General features: G+C 45.1%; 1 protein-coding gene across 1 annotated transcript in view; it reads right to left on the bottom strand.

The window, feature by feature from the left end:
• The window catches only part of GPR50 (G protein-coupled receptor 50), a 37,912-nt gene extending 24,177 nt beyond the window's left edge, over positions 1-13,735 (bottom strand). The window contains exon 1 of the mRNA XM_066640003.1: positions 13,576-13,735. Within this exon, the coding sequence (XP_066496100.1) occupies positions 13,576-13,735 (160 nt within the window). The remainder of the gene's footprint in view (positions 1-13,575) is intronic.
• Between the last annotated feature and the right edge of the window lie 759 nt (positions 13,736-14,494).

Genomic DNA, 14,494 nt, shown 5'->3' with positions numbered 1-14,494 from the left:
CAGTGGACCATTATGAGAAACTTGTTAACGGTAAGAGCAGTCAAGCACTAGAATTAATTACTGGGGGGGGGAGGCATGCTAGAGGTTTTTCTCTTACTTCATAGACCTAAAGTGTGCATGAATGCCTACCCCTATGATTGACAGCAAGCATGGAGCCAGCAAATTTTCTGCACTGCATCAAAGAAACTGAGAGCATGCAAGGTTGTCACCTTCTGCATTCACCTCCAACAGGGTGTAGTGTTTTTTTTTGTAAAAAAAAAAATGAAGTTTGAACAGAATTCACACAATCACAGCAGAGATATCAGCCTTCCTCCAAACCAAGTGATCTGTTATGCTGCCAAAGGACTGACTGTCTTAGATATGCTGATGCAGATGTGAAAGCTGGCTTCCTTCCCCTGTCACCTCCTTCAGAGTTTCACTGTCAAAAGAGCAAACTGAGCCAGGATTTGGGAGGACGAGCGAGTGAAGGGCAGAGATAGGGACAAGAGACAGTGATGCAATGTTGTTCATGAGAATTAATACAAAGCCCCCGTGATCACCTTGCAAAGAGGGAAACTCCAACTTCTGCATCAGTAATTTGCAAGTGAACAGCTCATATGGTGTGATAAATAAATTCTGTAAATAATTAAAAGAGTTGGTGAGCCCAAAATACATATCAAGAGAGGATGATATGTCCTGTGCAATGATTCACTGCCCTTTCCTCCTTCTAATTAGCCTCTGCTGAGGAGGGTTGCCCCATCTCTTCATCCAGTGTGACTTGCGTAGTCAATCACTCCAAGCAGAGAGTGATTGGCCAACTAACCAGGGTGGAAAAGAACATAATGTGCGGTGGTGGGGGTGAATAAGAATTAGAGCTTCCTGATCCTAATCTCTTTCCCCTAAACACCACCACCAACTTCCTTGCCCCTGAAATTGCCATGGAAAAAGGTTACCACGGTATTTGAGTCCTGGACAATGGTGTCCTGGTCAAATATGTCCTGGTCATTGGCATCTCTGGACATTAAAGTCTGGGTTTTGTTTGTTTGCATCCCACTACAACTGAGCAACCAACAAACTATAACTTTCCAGAGACTTTCCAGCACTCTGTTATATCCAGCCTATCCAGTATCTATATAACAAACCCTATGTTATATTACCTAAGCCTATTGTCCCAGCTCTAACCATAATGTTATCTTTGTCTAAACTAATCCCATATAAATATACATATATTAGGACACAAATGTACAGGGTGCAAAAAGAAGGGATTCAAATGTCCAATACTGAGATGCATTTGACCTGGACGATGTTGTCCTGGATACAATGGTCCAATCACTGAAAAAAAGAGGACAATGAAGCATAAGAAAAGTCAGAAACATCTGCGGAAAGTTTGTTAAAAGTGCAAATGCTCTGAACAAGGCTTCATGCCCCTTTGCAATAACAGCAGCAGCAAGCCTCCTCCCAGAATATCACAAGGACAAATGGAGATCAGCTTTCACTGTCGCCTAGAGGGGGCTATTCTGAGAAACAGACCCAATTAAAATGTTATTTGATGCTTGCATTGCCATTCTCTATACACGGGCCAAACGGTCCCTGCTTTGCCCTGAATTCCTTAGGTCTAGCAGTTTCTTGCTTTCCTTCCCCATTCAAATATGCAGGATGGTCAAAATTATTTATGCTGTTCCAAAGAATTGGCCTTACCAACAATTAAATGCGCAGGAGGGATCTTTTTCCCTCTGTTGTTATCAACAGCTGATTTCTGCAGACCTCTATAGGTTTGACCTGTTGTGTCACTGGTCAACCATGCTTTTACTCAAAGACTGGAATGTATAAAAGCAATTCATCATTTAATTCCGTTCTTTATGAACCTGCCTTATGCTTAGTCAGACTGTACATCCATCTCGGTCAGTATAGACTAGTGGCAGTGGCTCTCTGGGAGTTTCAACCAGCAAGGGGTCTTCACCTGCCTCACTTGGGTCTTGTAACATACTGTTCTTCAACTGTGTGTTGGGACCCCAAAGGGGTTGTGAAGCCTCATTTGAGGGGGGGGCGTCGTGGCAACCTTTCAAAGTCTGTGCAAAAGAGGGCTTGGACCCAATCTAATAATGGTACTGCCTTAACAAAACAGAGTTCTTGATATAATCCTGCACAGCCTCTTCGTGCTGTCTTGCCCTGCAGCTCTTAAGGCTGGCCTTGCTCAGGCTGCTACCTCATAGGGTTGTTGTGAAGACACAAATGTTAGGGGGAAACAGGGCGGGAAACGGGTTGGAAGACTGGATCCCAGGATTGGCAGCAGGTCCCCAGTTTCATACTTTATTTATTGGGGCCGTGGCACGAAAAAGGTTGGCGACAACTGTTGTAAACACATTCCTACGTAAAGAGGCAGTGAAAGCTCCTTTGTAGGGGCAAATGAGTCTTAGCCATTGAAAAAAAAAAAGTAAACAAAATAAAAAATGCATTTAAAGATGCAATTCAATTTGGCAATTTACTCAATATCAAAATACACCTCGTTTAGTTTGGTCTTCACAACTAAATGAAAAACTGTCAAACTTATGTATAATTAGGCAGACCTGGAACAGTTTACAAACTCCAAATAACATCAGGAGTTCAAGAAGCAACAAGGATGACCAAAGTGATGGTCATTCAGTCATTTTAGTGCACAGTTGCACTCACTCCACCTTGATTAATAAAATGCAACCAGATTCCATCTAACATTTACTGGAAAATGCCAATACAGATTGGGTATCCCTTATCAAAAGTGCTTGCAACCAGAAGCATTTTGGCTATCAGATTTTTCCATATTTTGGAATAATTGAATATACAAGCATGTGCCCCTTAACAACCTTCTGGCCAGCGACGAGTTGCATATGCAATAGCCACCGCTGGTCACGTGGTCAGACCTGGGCGCACCCCCAAGCCTCAGAGAGGCAGTGCATGTCCGCGCACTGCCTCTACGAGACTCAGAATGCCCCAATCGTGCAAGAGATGCAATTTGCGGGTCAGAAGTCATGTCTCTCGCGTGATTCAGGCATTCTGAGCCTCACAGAGGCAGTGTGCGGACATGCCTCCGGAGGCAAGAGGAGCAGAGCATCCCCTTGCCTTTGGAGGTTCAGCATTATGTCAAGCCCCACATGACGACAGGGATGCTGGTTCACATCTCTGTCGTTAAGCAGCACATGACTGTGCGGCCCAAGTCTAAACACGACATTCATTTTGTTTCCTATACCCCTTATATGCGTAGCCTAAGGCAATTTTACCCAATATTTTTTGATAATTTTGAGCATGAAACAATGTTTGTACATGAGACAAGGTTTGTGATCATATTTCTTTAGGCAAAAAAAGTTTTTTAAAAAGTCACGTTGGTGCTCAAAAAAGTTCAGTATATTGGAATACTCCATATTTCAGAATTCTGGATAAGGGATGCCCAACCTGTGCCATAGCAGAAAAGACCCCAGAACAGGTTGGCATTTGAATTTTTAAAAAAAATTTAAAACATGATACGTTAAGGTAGTATTTCCCAAACTTTTTAGCACCAGGACCCAGTTTTTAAAGTGACACTCTACTGCAGAGAATTTCAACCTTTTTCATCTCATGGCACACTGACAAGGCACTAAAATTATCAAGGCACACCATTAGGTTTTTGACAATTGACAAGGCATGCCATGCTGCCAGTGGGGGCTCATATCCCCCCCTTGGCCCTACTAATAAACGACCTTCCCCCATATTCCTGTGGCACACTTGTGGACCACTTGTGGCACACCAATGTGCCATGGCACAGTGGTTGAAGATGGCTGCTCTAGCAGGACCCACCAAGATTTATGAGACTTTTTTTGAAAAAGGAGATCGACTGCAGAAAGAAATAGTTTTATTTATTTATTTACAAGTGATAATAACCAGGAAAAAAAGATGCTAAAACATTTATCTCCTTATATTTATACATGCTTGCAAACTGCAGGAGCTGAGCTCTTTGTAAAGCAATTAGTAGCAATTTTAATAGCCTCATGGCTTCAGGTAATTGAGGAAATTAGTGATCTTTTCACTGGAGGCTCTGCTTGGCTGCTACAGGACCCACCAATGGGTCCCGACCTACAGTTTGGGAGCCACTGCATTAAGGAGTTATAGAAAATGCCCTATTGTGCCAGCTTTACTTTTGAAAGATTGCAAATTCTCGTTTTTAAAAAAATTCCCAAAATTTGGGAATTTTTACACCTCAGACTTCGCCTGAGAAGAAAAGGCGCAATTCTAAGGAGTAGGTTCCCCCCTCCCTTTGTAACGGGCTGCCTGACTCTTAGTACGACAGACAGTTGGTGGGGTCTATAACGGGGTCATTACCATATAAGGAAGAAAAGGCGCAATTCTAAGGAGCAGGTTCCCCCCTCCCTTCGCAACAGGCCTGCCATGGCTGCCACACGGTTGGTGTGGAAAAGTGGACCTGAGGGCTTTTATGTTCAAATTTTTCCTCAGGGTCCTCTCCTTCCCACCAAGGAATAATGTTCAAATGGGAGTCCCTTCACACCAATGGGGCTCCAAGTGTTGGACATTTCATTCCCTCAACCCTCTTCCCCCCCCTTTACAAAAACCCTGTGGTGAAGCTGCCAGACATGACTGGCCTATGAGGACACCTACACCTGGGGTCACCTCATATTTAATTAAGAATGTTAATTTTTAATACAGGAATGTCAACCTCGTTTCATACAAAGAGCCAAAGTTAGCATTATGGCGCCTGCTGACGGCTGGAAGTGATGTCATTAAGAAGAAAGTGACGTCATTATGCAGAAAGTGACATCATTAATCTTTAAGCAGAAAGTGACATTACGCAGAAAGTGACATCATTAATCATTAAGTAGAAAGTGACATCATTAAGCAGACAATGCCCAGAAATAAGCACTTCGTTTTCACACTCATTAGCTGCTCATTAATGAAACTCATTAATGATAAAGAGAAAATGTGTAATCTTGTTCAGATTTTCAAGATATAAGAGCCTAATTATTAAGCTGGGAGAGCCCAATTATAATGGAGTCCAGATAAATTGCTTCCACGGACCACGTTCAGCCCACGGGCCTTATGTTTGACACCCCTGTCTTAATAGGTTAAAAACACATTTGTGTTCTTTAAGTATAAATTGGTGCTGTTGTGTCCTGCAGTTGCCACCCCTCTAGGATTGACCTGAAGGCACAAGCGGCAGCGCGGGAACCGTGGCGGAGGCTTCTGCCTCCATCCACGCATCGGCACATCTGGATGCGCCAACGCGGCTCCTGCCTAAGGAGGCACAAACGTGCTTTATTTGGTAAGCTAGCCAGCATAGTGTGATGGCAGCAACACACTTGAGAACTGCAGCGATGTTCAAAGGAACATCCAAAACTATTCAAACTGAACTTTTTGATTGCATTTTGGAAGTTTCAATGGGTGCCATTAACAAAAGCAGGATTTATAGCCATACAGGGAGATGACACATCTCATGTATCATTCTCAGCCAGTAGTGAGAACCAAAATATATCCGTACTGTATATAAAAAATCAAGTAGTAGAGTACCTTGGTAGCTAAATATGTCTTCATTATGCTTCTTCAAGCTCCATTGCTACTACGTTATTAAAACTTGAAGAAATGCTTCCAAGATTTAAAAAAAAAAAAAAAAGTTGATTGCTCTGTGCTATGTTAGTGCAAGTAGAATGCATGGAGAAGACTGAGGACTCCAGAAAACAGTTAGAGATCAATACCCTTATGCCTATTACGTACACCGTCATGCTCACCAACTCAACCTGATAATACAGCAAGCAGTGTCTCAGGTCACTAAAGCGAGAATATTTTTTTTCTAGCTTCTATGGGTTTCCAGCTTTCTTTTCTTCTTCTCCTCCAAATAGGACAGAAATCCTAGATGACACAGTAGTGGAAAACCAGCAGGACCCAGGACATGCTGGATTGTTCACATTCACACACTGAATATGGTGCATGAACACAGAAAGGATCTGAGGAAGTGTATTCATTACATTGACAATTCAGATGGCTTTGTAAACAATGCTGTCCATGACGCTAGAAGCTGAAAAAGATTTCTGGAACTCGATGAGGAATTTCTTTGTTCCTTGGTTTTTTTCTCTCCCTCTCTCTCTTTCACGAACTAACGCCTCAAGTTGTCAAACTATGCAATCAGCTACAAAAGCAAAACTGGGATTCCGTGTGTGCAGAAAAGGTTATTTCTCAATTAATTCACCAACTGCATAAATGAAACACAGGCTGCCATAAATAAAGGGCTTGCACACCAAAGTGCTCAGTGGTGCCATCGCAATATAGAAACACTACAACGAACGGCATATGAAGCAGGCGGTATTGTCATTGTACATTCTAGGGAAAGAGTTACATTTACCAAGTGTTTAGTGAGTGCAAAACTCATGCACAGTGATTGCTTTGCAAAGTATTCTCAGTACAGCCATTCAATGATACGGTGTCATCATTAGTTATTTGATTTTCTCTGTAAAACACTGCAAACCGCTTTGTGAGCTTTTTGTTGAAAGTGGTATATAAATACTGTTAATGGTTGGCATCCTTCAGTCTTGGAAGACTATGGTATCGCACTCTGAATGGTGGTTCTGGAACAGAGTGTCCTCTCCAGTGCGCGAAGCCTGGGTAAAGTAGTTATGGAGGATAGACTGTTTCCCATGCAGCAAATCCCCCCTCTCCATGTCGCTGAAATGGTCCAGTGGAGAGGCCAATACGGTTGGTTCCTGTGGCGTCGCAGGAATTGCCAGAACGTGACTGTGTTCAGCCATGAACTGCCTCAGGGACTCCGGCTCCGGATTTTGCCTTGAGGTTGACTCCTGAAGCCTCTTCCATAACTGGATGTAGCCACAAGGCATGGGAGGTTTGGGATCAGAGTTTTCCTTCTCTCAGATGAGCTGCCTTCCCAGGCTAACGAGTCCATCTACCCAGTGGCTGTTTAGTCGCCTCTTACGACAAGTACAGCCAAACCGAGGGCCTATTCTTATCCCCAGCACCCAGGGGAAGTACTGTTAATAATAATAATAATACCCTATGCTGGCAAAGACTCAATTCTGAACGGACACTGCTATATTAAAAAAGTTTCAAAGTGCTACAGGAACTGTGGCACTACTAAAGTTCTTTTCTTCAGCAACAGTCTATAGGACACATTTACAGAGATGATAAAACTCTTGAAAATTCTTATAACTGCTCCATTAACAACAGCAGAAGCAGAAATGTGCTTCTCTACTTTGAAGAGGATAAAACCTTCCTAAGTAGAACAATGACCCAGGACAGATTTAACACCTTGGCAAAGGAAAAAGAAATGATGTGTTGCATGGCAGATTTGAATAAGAACACTATAGAGACAATTGCCCATCAGAAAAAATCCAAGGCAAAATTTCTTTATATATAAAAACTGGCTTGCTGATGTGAGGTTTAGGAACAGCTGCGAGGGTGGCTTAGAGGCTGCATATTTACATCTTCAAAGAATGTCAGCAAAAAGGTAAGCTCATATCTACTGTTTCACAGTAGAAATGTGTTGTGTGTTCATATATTTATTTCGTAGGGAGGACCATCTATGAGAACTAAGACAACGGGTACTGAGTATAGAGAAACCTAATAGTATTTAATGTTTCTGTGTGCTCAAAGTACTTTATCCACTGGTATAATTTGATTAACCTCTGGGTGCCTAACTTAATTTACAAAAATGTAAATAAAAAAGGATAAATATCAGATCTAGGTGATAACACAAGAAGCGACGGTCAGTTGTCATCTACTGAAGCAGCAGAGAGCTTGTGTTTGAGTCCCCTGGTGGGAGAAAAGCAGGATAAACATTTTTTTTCTTTATCATTCATGGTATCTGAAGAGTCACCTGGAAGTATCACTTTTTTCCATATGAGATGGCCCACCCCCTGAGATCATATGGTGAGCCCTTCCTATGTGAGCTATCACTACACAAAACATGGTTGGTGGTGGCATCATCTCTGGAGCCACCTCCCCACAGTACTAAGAATGGCCCATCTCCCCTTCTGATGGAGCCTGAAGACCTTTTTATTTTGCCCAGATTTCTTCCTCAGGTTGAGTTTTTTGTTAGTTTCCCCCTTCTCTCTCTTTGAATTTGGATTTTATTTTGGCCCATTTTATTGCACCACGGTTTTATTTTTTTATTTGATGTATTTATTGCATTATAAATGTGTTTTAATTACTGCAAGCTGCTTTGAGCATCTTATTTTATTAAGAGGCTAAAGCGGGGTGCAAACATTTTTTAAAATAACTTATACACTAAGGGTCAGCAACTAGCAGCCTCAGTGTTGAATCTGGACTTGAAAAGTGTAGTTGGCTCCTGCTCCATTTCTCTACGTAGAGGCAAAAAGAAAAAAGAAGTGGGGATTTGTTTTCATGGGGTTGTTGAATATTCAAACATCTGATGTGCAAATTATCTCCCTTGTTTTAATGTCTGGTCATCACTGATACTTCGGAAACAGCTGTACACACTCCCACATTTTACACAAGTATAATGAGCTCTTTGACTCAGAGTTATTAGAGGGGCAAAGGAACAGTTAGGGACGAACAGCCTAAGAAGTAGCCAGAATGGCTACTGCTTCACTCCAAGGGGCTGGGAAGCACTGCCAGGGCTACTCGAAGAAGCTTATGCTCCCTTACCTCTTGTAGCAACCAGGCAGCCCCAATGGGTCTCCTCGGATCTGTGCCTGCTACCGAGTGGGTGCAGGTTTGACGAGACCTGAGTCAGGTCTTCCGTGCTCAGAGGAGGGGAAGGATATGGTGGCAGGGCCTGATGCCATATCCGTCTTCTCCCGCCCTGCTCCTTCCCCTGCCATGCCTTTCCCCCACCCTCCCCCCATCCTGGAACACCTCCCTCCCGACTTAACTCTCTGCTGCCCAGTGCTCATCCGGAGCTCTAGGCGATGGTCCTCTGTCCACCGACCAGCGCTGGCTCAGCACGGGCTTGTACAGAGCCTGCTCCAGTGCTGGACCAGTGGAGACTGTCGTAGGTGTGCCTTATGGCACATTTGTGACACTGCATGCCGGTGCTGGGCTGGCGCGTTGCTCAGGATCATGTCCTGAATGCCATTAAGCTATTTCTACCCAACACTGCATATACGCAACAGGGATCAAATGTTTACACCTGAGGGCTGGGCAGAAATGGGTTAAGCCAATTCCAAACGCAGAGACTTATCAACTCCTGAAAATGGCTCTTTGCTATGCCACAATGTGCTTTTCAATCAGTTTTATTTTAATTCCAAGAGGGAGTATTTCTGACCATACTGTAATCCATTTTCCTTTGGGCCAGCCAAGAAAAGCATTTGGATTTTCCTTGGACAGTTACTGCACCAACATCCCAAAGGGAAGGGTGCATGTTGGCTCTATGGATTCAGCTTCATCTCATGACCAGGGGACACACTGTCCTTGGCAGACCATGGGGACATTCGGTGCCATTTCTTCTCATAGATCAACAAGAATCATCATTTGTCTCCCTTCCAATGCAGTACTTTGACTTCTCCTCCCAGTTCTCTGCAACTACTTCAGCTTGTCACCTGGAGACTTCCCCTTCCGAGATTCAGCACCAGACTGAAAGGCAGATGCAGCCACTGTGGCTTTTCCCCCCATCCATTTCTTCTCTTCTGGTCCTTTCATCCACTACCCATGTGTAGCATTTCTGGGTCCCTGCTTACTTTTGCAGGAGTAGGCAAATCTAGTCTCCTTTCAGTAGTATATCCCACCTCAAACATCAAGGGCTTCAGAACTTCCAAATTTGTATGGCTCCACTCATAATACAGTAATTGTTAGGGATGTACATTGGTTTCCAAAATGAATTGGGGATGAAAATGAACATGCCAATTCATCTTCAGTCAGCCTGATAGCCCCTCAAGATATCAGCCCAGACAAAGTTAAGAGAGTTTGGATAAATGGTCCAAAGAAAAAAATTCATAAGTAGCAAAATCACCACTGGGTCTCTCATTGAAAGCAACGGACCTCATAATATGGGGGGGCCTGAAATGGGGGGCCTTTATCCACACATGTGCATAGATGTGTGAACAAACCTTACATTCTTTCTCCCAACAACACTACATGTTTTACTGAGGAATTTCTGCCTAAGTTGCCATGCAGAGTTGATGAGCATTCACAGCTAAACATGTTTCAACACTATAATTTCTGAATACAGATACTTATAAAGGTCCTCACATCCTGCTCTCACTTAACCAACTGGCTTCTGCAGTTCCAAAAACAAAAGTGCCAACAGCAAAAAATTTCACATATTAAGATTCACAGGGAACAAAATGATACAGAGTAATTACCAAATGTGCCTAAAAAAATGACAAAAGCTATATGAATAATCCATTCAGCAAGAATAAGAGGAGCTGGGCTAGCTGCACTCTCAAATCCCAACTCTGCTTCCAGCAAGGTAATTGATTATATACTTCAGACTTTTAATTCAGATACACTTTTAATTGGAGATAATCACACTGCAATTGGATTACAATGCAATAACTGCAGCTTTACAAGTTTTAAAAGAGGGGGAAGCAACACCACAGGTAATGTTAAGGAAGGCACCTTGTCACAAACCAGCCCTTTGCAATCAGAAATGTTGAAAGGAGATACCAAATAGCCACCAGCTAGCAAATGGGGATTCTGTTAGGTCATGAACCTTGCACCAACAAGCAGTTGATCAACAGAAACTTGATCAGGAGGCTCCAGCTAAATAAGCCACTCAGTAAATACAAAGACCAATCCACCACAATTTCCCCCTTAATTTGTTCTCTCTTCCAAGCTCTCTACTGCCTGCTGCTGGTTAAAGATAAGCACAAATAAGCCTGGTGACTTTAAACCTATGCACACTTTGTTAATAACAATTCATCCCAGCCCACCTTTAAAAGCAGAGATCCTCAACTTTATATTTGAAGTACAGATCTGCACATGCTTAGGTCTGTTTGGGGGCTAAGTGGCTATGAGCTTCCTCAAACTCTTCCTTAATGAGAGTCATTTGGGCTTCCAATATGAGGTTATCCCCAAGTGCTTTGAGAAATGCATGGAAATCATACAGGATAAGGTTGGCTTCATTTGCTTTTGGGGATCCACAAATGCTAAGAATTCAGTTGACCTAAGTGAAACAAGTAATGATCTTAAGAATGTTTGCAAGGAGTTCATGGAGACTTACTTCCAAGTAAGCATTTGGAACATAAGATTCACAGCATTGCAGGATAGGAAATCCTGTGCACATTTACTCGAGCCACTGTATGCAATGGGGCTTACTTCCCACTTGGTGCATTTAGGACTTCAGCCTTACAGTAGACTTTTGTGCAAAGCTTTTTCTCATGTGGTTATGCCCCATTCATAGACAGCAACACAATTAATGACTAATGAATCTGTTTTGCATATTACATGTATGGTAGAAATCACACCACCTCTCAAGATCCATTGGATGTCCCAGTCTCATAGAAACAGATTTTCCAGCAGATGCTTGCAAGTGGACATCACATCTGTTTCGGTCACCCTCATCCTCAAAGCAGTCTCACAGTCAATTCCAAAGAGGCTGAAGAAGAGAGTCACCTTCCCTTTAAAAGTTTATGGCACACTTGTAGAAAATACATCCCTAGAAAAATATTTGATTGAAAACATCATGTGCAACTGTCTTGGAGAGAAAATCCCCTTGATAAATCCAAATGCCACCTAGCGAGGCTAACCCACTTAGGTCCATGCAATTCTTCCTGTTCACTATCTCAAGACTCTTGTAGACTATGAGACTCAGACACCATACCCAGCTTCCTCCCCCCTTTTTCGTTTTGCCATCCAAACAAATTGAGAATTCTGTAAAACTAGACACCTTGTGGTTTACAACTGTGTGTCATTTTAGAGACAAACCTAACAAAGGTATTACCAGATTATGACTTTTAAAACTTTTTAAACAAATTAACCCACAAATTTGTGTTAAGTTTCTCCTCATAAAATTTGGTTAGCTTGCATTTGTGCATTAGAGCTGTTATTCCACCTCCACCCCACCCCGATCTGTAGTCAGGACATTCAAGACTGTTTCTATCTCTTTAGAAGCACTTCGCAGATCTCTCACCCAGTCAGGCAGAGCTGAAATTCAAAAAGGAAAGAGGACACTCATGCTCTGACACTGTGTGGAAGTTTCTGACCTTTCTCCTTGAAGCCTATTCCCCTAGGTATCCTAGATTTGCAGTAAGCACTCTGCATGAGCTCAGGGGTTACATTCCATCACTTCTTCACATGCTTCAGGGCTTGAACCTGGTACAGAAAACATGATCTGGGACTGAGCACCCCTTGTGAGCCCCAACATAAGCCAAAGCCGAAGAATTTGCAAAGTTCTACACAAGACACTTTTACTGGGACACAGAACAAGGAAAAGGAGATATAGGAACACTCATTGGGGCTTTGTGCTGCAATCCCATCCAGACTGGCCTGGTAGTAAGCCCCAGTGACTATAATGGGACTTACTTCTGAATAAACACACATAGGATTGTGTCTTACAGCACAATTACAACTTACTCAGAAGTAAGTGCAATTGTATTTGATGGAAAGTGTGCACAGGAGTGCATTCCTAGTTACCCTTTTCTGCATGACTAACAGCCCAATCCTATCCACACTTTCCTGGGAGTAAGCCCCATTGATTCTAATGGGATTTACTTCTGAGTAGACATGCATAGGATTGGGCTCTAAATTAAGGAGGGATTGAGAGAGGGGGAAGGAACAACCAGGGAAACATGTAAGGAGTCCAAAGAGATTACAATTTATCAAATGGCTACTACCTTTTGCCAGGTAGCTAAGAGATGAATGGAGCTCCTGAAACTCACTCACTGTCAACTCACTAGTTGGCCAAACAGTTGGAGCTAAAGCAGATTTCCTCAGAAATAAGGCTGCAAGCCTATGCATCCTTTCCTGGGAGTAAGTCCCACTGAACACAGTTGGACTTACTTCTGAGTAAGCATGCATAGGATTGTGCTCTAAGTGGCACTGCGTTCAGTGGGACTTCCACAGAACTGCATAAGTGCACAATCCTATGCATAAACGACTCGCCCAGCCTCAGCTCCCCCCTTCACGTGGTAATCATTCCGGACTGCTTTGCAGGGTCGCTGTGAAGATTGCAAGTTAAAGTAGGGAAATCACTTTGATGCGATACAAGCGCCCATGTATTGTTATTAGGAGGGGGTGCATCTTGGAGCCCAGGGCTATGCCCATCCACTCAAAAGTAAGTCCCATTATAGTCAATGGAGCTTTCTCCCCGGAAAGTGTGGACAGCATTGCAGCTTGAGAGCCCACTCCTATGCCTGTCTACTGAGAAGTAAGTGCCATTATAGCCAGTGGGGCTTCCTCCCAGGAAAGTGTGGGTAGAATTGCAGCCTCCAAGGCGAGCCAGAGAGGGAGGCGAGGAAGTCCCTCTTCCCCGGCGGCCCAAGAGGTGCCAGGCACCCCGGGGCCGGCGGTCCCGGTCCTCCCACTGCGGAGCGCCTTCCCCGGGGACGCCGCCGCCCGCCCCACTCACAGCCCCATCCTGTCCACACTGTCCTGGGAGTAAGCCCCATTGACTGCAACGGGACTTACTTCCGAGCAGGCGTGCTAAGGCTTGGGCTCCCCGTCACTCACCGGCGTTGCGGAGCTTGCGGTTCCTGAGCACGGACAGGATGACCAGCAGGTTGCCCACGACGTCCACCACGATGGTGAAGATGAGCACGGCGGCCAGGGAGTGGCGCGCCTCGTGGGGGAAGCGGCACCCGGGGCAGCCGCTGGCGTTGCCCGCCAGCATCTCCGCGCAGCCGCCGCCCGCAGCCTCCCCGGGACTCCCTCCCCATCGGGCGGGCTGCGCGGAGCCCGCCCCGCACCACAGCCTCCCCCGCGCAGAGCTGCGGGGCGCCCGGCCCGCCAGGTGGCCTCCGCCGCCAACGCCGCGTCCTCCTCCCCGACGGCGTCCCGCCCACGGCCGCAGAAGCGCCCCAGTCGGCGCGGGGCCCCTCGGCGCTCCTGTCCTCCAGGCGGGCCGGCCCGCGCGGACTTCCCCGCCTTTCCCCGGCCGGCGCACGCAGACGCACCACAGGGGTCCGTCTCGGTGGCCTCGCTGGGGGGGGGGGGGGCGAAGCACTAAGTTCTGCAGGAGCCCCTCCCCTTTGGAGCCATTCCAGGCGACGGGGGCACATTCGTTGGGCGCTCCCCTCCTGGAATGGCTCCAAGGGGAGGGCGAGGGGCTCCTTGCACGCTGCCCTGAATCTCCCTGCAAAGCTGAGTGCTTTGCACCCCCAACTACACTACTGAGATGCTGCGGTGAGGCTCCCTGCAAAACTTAGTTCTTTGCCCCCCCCTACACTGCTGTGATGCTGTGGTGAGTCTCCCAGCAAAACTTGGTGCTTTGCACCCCCTTTAGCTATGCAACTGGAGGATCTGCCTGCACCCCATCACCTCTCTCTGTCTTTCTCTTTCCCCCCCTCCCCATGCTCAGTTCCTCCTCCTTCTTGAAGGAGCCACCTAGCATCCTGTCCTCAATCTCTGATCAGATACCTAAAAGTAGCAG

This window comes from Tiliqua scincoides, chromosome 12, assembly GCF_035046505.1.
Source record: "Tiliqua scincoides isolate rTilSci1 chromosome 12, rTilSci1.hap2, whole genome shotgun sequence".
Taxonomy (NCBI): Eukaryota; Metazoa; Chordata; class Lepidosauria; order Squamata; family Scincidae; genus Tiliqua; species Tiliqua scincoides.
This window is presented reverse-complemented; position numbering and strand designations above follow the sequence as displayed.